The sequence below is a fragment of the Oncorhynchus masou genome, chromosome 13 (genome assembly GCF_036934945.1).
Source record: "Oncorhynchus masou masou isolate Uvic2021 chromosome 13, UVic_Omas_1.1, whole genome shotgun sequence".
Classification (NCBI taxonomy): Eukaryota; Metazoa; Chordata; class Actinopteri; order Salmoniformes; family Salmonidae; genus Oncorhynchus; species Oncorhynchus masou.
Window position 1 is genome coordinate 4,045,249 of NC_088224.1, and position 8,186 is coordinate 4,053,434.

An 8,186-nucleotide genomic window follows, 5' to 3' on the forward strand; every position below is an offset into this window, starting at 1 on the left:
AGGATAGAACTCCCCCACCCTGTAACATCTCAGCCTAGAGGAGAGGATAGAACTCCCCCACCCTGTAACATCTCAGCCTAGAGGAGGGATAGAACTCCCCCACCCTGAAACATCTCAGCTAAGAGGAGGATAGAACTCCCCCACCCTGTAACATCTCAGCCTAGAGGAGAGGATAGAACTCCCCACCCTGAAACATCTCAGCTAAGAGGGAGAGGATAGAACTCCCCCACCCTGTAACATCTCAGCCTAGAGGAGAGGATAGAACTCCTCCACCCTGTAACATCTCAGCCTAGAGGAGAGGATAGAACTCCCCCACCCTGTAACATCTCAGCCTAGAGGAGAGGATAGAACTCCCCCACCCTGTAACATCTCAGCTAAGAGGAGAGGATAGAACTCCCCCACCCTGTAACATCTCAGCTAAGAGGAGAGGATAAGAACTCCCCACCCTGTAACATCTCAGCCTAGAGGAGAGGATAAACTCCCCACCCTGAAACATCTCAGCCTAGAGGAGAGGATAGAACTCCCCCCACCCTGTAACATCTCAGCCTAGAGGAGAGGATAGAACTCCCCCCACCCTGTAACATCTCAGCCTAGGGGAGAGGATAGAACTCCCCCACCCTGTAACATCTCAGCCTAGGCAGGAGAGAATAGAACTCCCCCACCCTGTAACATCTCAGCTAAGAGGAGAGGATAGAACTCCCCCACCCTGTAACATCTCAGCCTAGGGAGGGGATAGAACTCCCCCACCCTGTAACATCTCAGCTAAGAGGAGAGGATAGAACTCCCCCACCCTGTAACATCTCAGCCTAGAGGAGAGGATAGAACTCCCCCCACCCTGTAACATCTCAGCTAAGAGGAGGGGATAGAACTCCCCCCACCCTGTAACATCTCAGCTAAGAGGAGAGGATAGAACTCCCCCACCCTGTAACATCTCAGCCTAGGAGAGAATAGAACTCCCCCACCCTGTAACATCTCAGCCTAGAGGAGAGGATAGAACTCCCCACCCTGAAACATCTCAGCCTAGAGGAGAGGATAGAACTCCCCCACCCTGTAACATCTCAGCCTAGAGGAGAGGATAGAACTCCCCCACCCTGTAACATCTCAGCTAAGAGGAGAGAATAGAACTCCCCACCCTGTAACATCTCAGCCTAGAGGAGAGGATAGAACTCCCCCCACCCTGAAACATCTCAGCTAAGAGGAGAGGATAAGAACTCCCCCACCCTGTAACATCTCAGCCTAGAGGAGAGGATAGAACTCCCCCACCCTGTAACATCTCAGCCTAGAGGAGAGGATAGAACTCCCCCCACCCTGAAACATCTCAGCCTAGAGGAGAGGATAGAACTCCCCCCACCCTGAAACATCTCAGCCTAGAGGAGAGGATAAGAACTCCCCACCCTGTAACATCTCAGCCTAGAGGAGAGGATAGAACTCCCCCCACCCTGAAACATCTCAGCCTAGAGGAGAGGGATAGAACTCCCCCACCCTGAAACATCTCAGCCTAGAGGAGAGGATAGAACTCCCCCCACCCTGTAACTCCCCCACCCTGTAACATCTCAGCCTAGAGGAGTGGATAGAACTCCCCCACCCTGTAACATCTCAGCCTAGAGGAGAGGATAGAACTCCCCCACCCTGAAACATCTCAGCTAAGAGGAGAGGATAGAACTCCCCCACCCTGTAACATCTCAGCTAAGAGGAGAGGATAGAACTCCCCCACCCTGAAACATCTCAGCTAAGAGGAGAGGATAGAACTCCCCCACCCTGTAACATCTCAGCAAAGAGGAGAGGATAGAACTCCCCCACCCTGAAACATCTCAGCTAAGAGGAGAGGATAGAACTCCCCCACCCTGTAACATCTCAGCTAAGAGGAGAGGATAGAACTCCCCCACCCTGTAACATCTCAGCCTAGAGGAGAGGATAGAACTCCCGCACCCTGTAACATCTCAGCCTAGAGGAGGGGATAGAACTCCCGCACCATATAACATCTCAGCTAAGAGGAGAGGATAGAACTCCCCCACCCTGTAACATCTCAGCCTAGAGGAGAGGATAGAACTCCCCCACCCTGTAACATCTCAGCCTAGAGGAGAGGATAGAACTCCCCCACCCTGTAACACCTCAGCCTAGAGGAGAGGATAGAACTCCCCCACCCTGTAACATCTCAGCCTAGAGGAGAGGATAGAACTCCTCCACCCTGTAACATCTCAGCCTAGAGGAGAGGATATAACTCCCCCACCCTGTAACATCTCAGCTAAGAGGAGAGGATAGAACTCCCCCACCCTGTAACATCTCAGCCTAGAGGAGAAGATAGAACTCCCCCACCCTGTAACATCTCAGCTAAGAGGAGAGGATAGAACTCCTCCACCCTGTAACATCTCAGCCTAGAGGAGAGGATAGAACTCCCCCACCATATAACATCTCAGCCTAGAGGAGAGGATAGAACTCCCCCACCCTGTAACATCTCAGCCTAGAGGAGAGGATAGAACTCCCGCACCCTGTAACATCTCAGCCTAGAGGAGAGGATATAACTCCCCCACCCTGTAACATCTCAGCCAAGAGGAGAGGATAGAACTCCCCCACCCTGTAACATCTCAGCCTAGAGGAGAGGATAGAACTCCCCCACCCTGTAACATCTCAGCTAAGAGGAGAGGATAGAACTCCCCCACCCTGAAACATCTCAGCTAAGAGGAGAGGATAGAACTCCCCCACCCTGTAACATCTCAGCCTAGAGGAGAGGATAGAACTCCCCCACCCTGTAACATCTCAGCCTAGAGGAGAGGATAGAACTACCCCACCCTGTAACATCTCAGCCTAGAGGAGAGGATAGAACTACCCCACCCTGTAACATCTCAGCCTAGAGGAGAGGATAGAACTCCCCCACCCTGAAACATCTCAGCCTAGAGAGAGGATAGAACTCCCCCACCCTGTAACATCTCAGCCTAGAGGAGATGATAGAACTCCCCCACCCTGTAACATCTCAGCCTAGAGGAGAGGATAGAACTCCCCCACCCTGTAACATCTCAGCCTAGAGGAGATGATAGAACTCCCCACCCTGTAACATCTCAGCCTAGAGGAGAGGATAGAACTCCCCCACCCTGTAACATCTCAGCCTAGAGGAGAAGATAGAACTCCCCCACCCTGAAACATCTCAGCCTAGAGGAGAGGATAGACCTCCCCCACCCTGTAACATCTCAGCCTAGAGGAGAGGATAGAACTCCCCACCCTGTAACATCTCAGCCTAGAGGAGAGGATAGAACTCCCCCACCCTGTAACATCTCAGCCTAGAGGAGAGGATAGAACTCCCCCACACTGTAACATCTCAGCCTAGAGGAGAGGATAGAACTCCCCCACCCTGTAACATCTCTCAGCCTAGAGGAGAGGATAGAACTCCCCCACCCTGTAACATCTCAGCCTAGAGGAGAGAATAGAACTCCCCCACCCTGTAACATCTCAGCCTAGAGGAGAGGATAGACCTCCCCCACCCTGTAACATTGCTAGGCTCTCAGTGGAAAATTAGGCAATTCATGCCCCTCCATCTCCTCCTCCTCCTCCCCTACATCTTCCTTCTCCACCCCTCACCACCGCCTCCTTAACCCCCACCACCACCACCATCCTCCTCCCCCACCTGCTCCTCCTCCTCCTTCCACACCACCTCCTCCTCCTTCCCCACCTGCTCCTCCTCCTCCCACACCAGCTCCTCCTCCTCCCACACCAGCTCCTCCTCCTCCCACACCAGCCCCTCCTCCTCCCCCACCTGCTCCTCCTCCCCCACCTGCTCCACCTGCTCCTCCTCCTCCTCCCCTACATCTTCCTCCTCCTTTGCTCTGCAACATCATATTACTCTACGTGATATATCAAATGCTGTTTTTCCCCCAATGCATCTTAATTTTATTATATCAAATGAATCTCATGAAAAGCAGGTCTTTAATTTCAAGTTCATCTGAGCCTATGAGATAGGGTTAGCTTTCATAAGCCCTCCTGTGGATTTGAACTCCAACCTTAATAAACCAAACCTGATTCTAATAATTAGCTGGTTGATAAACTGAATCAAGATAGTTTACAACAGGTTGGAGTTAAAACCTACAGGAGGGTTTCTCTCCAGGAACATGGTTGGAGTTATAACCTACAGGAGGGTATCTCTCCAGGAACAGGGTTGGAGTTAAAACCTACAGGAGGGTTTCTCTCCAGGAACAGGGTTGGAGTTAAAACCTACAGGAGGGTTTCTCTCCAGGAACAGGGTTGGAGTTATAACCTACAGGAGGGTATCTCTCCAGGAACAGGGTTGGAGTTAAAACCTACAGGAGGGTATCTCTCCAGGAACAGGGTTGGAATTATAACCTACAGGAGGGTCTCTCTCCAGGAACAGGGTTGGAGTTAGAACCTACAGGAGGGTCTCTCTCCAGGAGCCGGGTTGGAGTTAAAACTTCCAGGAGGACATCTCCCTGGTTTACAGACTCACCACCAGCCCCAGTACCAGCATGCGGACGCGTTCTCCGATCTCAGGCGAGATGTCGTTGCCGAACTGCTGTAGAGTTGTGAGGAAGCGTTTCAGCTTGCTGAGCTGCCGGGCGCCGCACGCAAGAGGGAGCAGCTGATTCGCCAGCGAGGAAGATGAGGAGGAGCTAGGCCCGTTGCTGAAGCCGTTGGGTGGCGAGGGAGCTCCATTTAACGCCGTTGGGGAGTGGCTGTTGTTGCCGTTGGACACTGTAAACACAAAGAAGATTGAGAAAAACACACTAGGGTTAAACACAACAATTTAATAAATAACACCAGGATTAAATACACCAATATAATAAATAACACCAGGATTAAATACACCAATATAATAAATAACACCAGGATTAAATACAACAATATAATAAATAACACCAGGATTAAACACACCAATATAATAAATAACACCAGGATTAAATACACCAATATAATAAATAACACCAGGATTAAATACAACAATATAATAAATAACACCAGGATTAAACACACCAATATAATGAATAACACCAGGATTAAACACAACAATATAATAAATAACACTAGGATTAAATACACCAATATAATAAATAACACCAGGATTAAATACACCAATATAATAAATAACACCAGGATTAAATACACCAATATAATAAATAACACCAGGATTAAATACAACAATATAATAAATAACACCAGGATTAAATACACCAATATAATGAATAACACCAGGATTAAATACACCAATATAATGAATAACACCAGGATTAAATACACCAATATAATAAATAACACCAGGATTAAATACACCAATATAATAAATAACACCAGGATTAAATACAACAATATAATAAATAACACCAGGATTAAATACACCAATATAATGAATAACACCAGGATTAAACACAACAATATAATAAATAACACTAGGATTAAATACAAAAGCAGAATAGAAAACAGTTGGTTTATTCCTGGAATTCAGAACCACTTATTCAGAATGGTTTACAACTCAATTAAAACGTGTAATAGATGTTGGCTATTTGTGCATTAAATAATGTAATCTTCAATTCAACGAACATGTTAAATGTGTATATGTAACATATAGAGATATGCAAGACAGTAGAGGGCATTGACTAATGAGATTGGACAGTCTGCGCAATTTCCCAAACACACACACACACACAGATATTTCCAATACTGGGAGAAACAAGGCAATTAACCTGCATCTGGAAACAATTAACACAAAGCTAAGAAATCAAACACCTCTCACCCTTCAGAGTGTATTATAGTATAACTCTAACCCGTCAGAGTGTATTATAGTATACCTCTAACCCTTCAGAGTGTAGTATAGTATAACTCTAACCCGTCAGAGTGTAGTATAGTATAACTCTAACCCTTCAGAGTGTAGTATAGTATAACTCTAACCCTTCAGAGTGTAGTATAGTATAACTCTAACCCTTCAGAGTGTAGTATAGTATAACTCTAACCCTTCAGTGTAGTATCGTGTACCTCTAACCTTTCAGTGTAGTATAGTATACCTCTAACCCTTCAGAGTAGTATAGTATAACTCTAACCCTTCACTGTGTAGTATAGTATACCTCTAACCCTTCAGAGTGTAGTATAGTATAACTTTAACCCTTCAGAGTGTAGTATAGTATAACTAACCCTTCAGAGTGTAGTATAGTATAACTCTAACCCTTCAGAGTGTAGTATAGTATACCTCTAACCCTTCAGTGTAGTATAGTATAACTTTAACCCTTCAGAGTGTAGTATAGTATAACTAACCCTTCAGAGGGTAGTATAGTATAACTAACCCTTCAGAGTGTAGTATAGTGCTGCTTTAAAGACTGCTCATTGCTCCAGAGACACACTTTCATAAGTTATGATTTCTGAGTTACCGAGTCATGATTACTGAGTTACTGAGTTACTGAGCCATGATTACTAAGTTACTGAGCCATGATTACTGAGTCATGATTACTGAGTCACTGAGTCATGATTACTGAGCCATGATTACTGAGCCATGATTACTGAGCCATGATTACTGAGTTACTGAGTCATGATTACTGAGTCATGATTACTGAGTTACTGAGCCATGATTACTGAGTCATGATTACTGAGTCACTGAGTCATGATTACTGAGCCATGATTACTGAGCCATGATTACTGAGCCATGATTACTGAGTTACTGAGTCATGATTACTGAGTCGCGGATTACTGAGTTACTGAGCCATGATTACTGAGTTACTGAGTCATGATTACTGAGTTACCAGTCATGATTACTGAGTTACCAGTCATGATTACTGAGTCATGATTACTGAGTCACTGAGTCATGATTACTGAGTCATGATTACTGAGTCATGATTACTGAGTTATTGAGTCATGATTACTGAGTTACTGAGTCATGATTACTGAGTTACTGAGTCATGATTACTGAGCCATGATTACTGAGTCATGATTACTGAGTTACTGAGTCATGATTACTGAGTTACTGAGTTATGATTACTGAGTTACTGAGTCATGATTACTGAGTCATGATTACTGAGTTACTGAGTCATGATTACTGAGTCATGATTACTGAGTTACTGAGTCATGATTACTGAGTCATGATTACTGAGTCATGATTACTGAGCCATGATTACTGAGTCACTGAGTCATGATTACTGAGTCATGATTACTGAGTCATGATTACTGAGTCATGATTACTGAGTTACTGAGTCATGATTACTGAGTTACTGAGTCATGATTACTGAGTCATGATTACTGAGTTACTGAGCCATGATTACTGAGTTACTGAGCCATGATTACTGAGTCACTGAGTCATGATTACTGCGGTAAGGTAGCCTAGTGGTTAGAGTGTTGGACTCGTAACCGTAAAGGTTGCAAGTTCAAATCCCGAGCTGACAGGTAAAATCTGTCGTTCTACACCTCAACAGGCAGTTAACCGACTGTTCCTAGGACGTCATTGCAAATAAGAATTTGTTCTTAACTGACTTGCCTAGTTAAATAAAGATAAAATGAAAAATAAACTGAGTTACTGAGTCATGATTATTGAGTCCAAATGATCTGTTTTTAGGGATTCTGGCATGAGTGAGAAGGGGGGATGAGTGTGTGTGTGCGTGTATCTGTGTGTGTGTGAGTGTATCAGTGTGTGTGTGTGTGTCTCTATGAGTGAGTCTGTGCAGGTACTCCCTGTATAAAACCTCGTTATTAGTTTTATTGGTTTACTATGTCCTTTTAATTTCACAAACGACTGTAAAAGCTTTTAACATTAGAGTCTGAACCTGTTTTTATCATGTGACCATTAGGATTTATATAGTTTGAACTGTCTCATAGCGATGGCAGGATACACTATCTGTGTGTGTGTGTGTGTGTGTGTGTGTGCGTGTGTGTGTGTGTGTGTGTGTGTGTGTGTGTGTGTGTGTGTGTGTGTGTGTGTGTGTGTGTGTGTGTGTGTGTGTGTGTGTGTGTGTCAGTACTTACATGTAGTAGGTGTGAATGAGCTGGTTCGAGGGCTCCCTGGGTGGTTGGAGGAGGAGGAGGCATGGTGGATGGAGTTAGCCTGGATTGTGTTTTCACATCCGCAGGTGAGTCTGGCATAGTGGAGCACTTCTCAGTGTGATCTGGAGACACAGAGGAATACACTGTTTTAAATGCATGTAGGTAACATGGTCATTTAGGTACATGTAGGTAACATGGTCATTTAGGTACATGTAGGTAACATG

General features: G+C 45.5%; 1 protein-coding gene across 1 annotated transcript in view; it reads right to left on the reverse strand.

The window, feature by feature from the left end:
• Positions 1-8,082, reverse strand: part of LOC135551622 (protein CBFA2T1-like) — an 80,409-nt gene extending 72,327 nt beyond the window's left edge. Inside the window, 3 exon segments of the mRNA XM_064982812.1 lie at positions 4,454-4,698; positions 7,945-7,977; positions 7,980-8,082. Of these exon segments, the coding sequence (XP_064838884.1) occupies positions 4,454-4,698; positions 7,945-7,977; positions 7,980-8,061 (360 nt within the window). The 5' untranslated portion in view covers positions 8,062-8,082.
• Between the last annotated feature and the right edge of the window lie 104 nt (positions 8,083-8,186).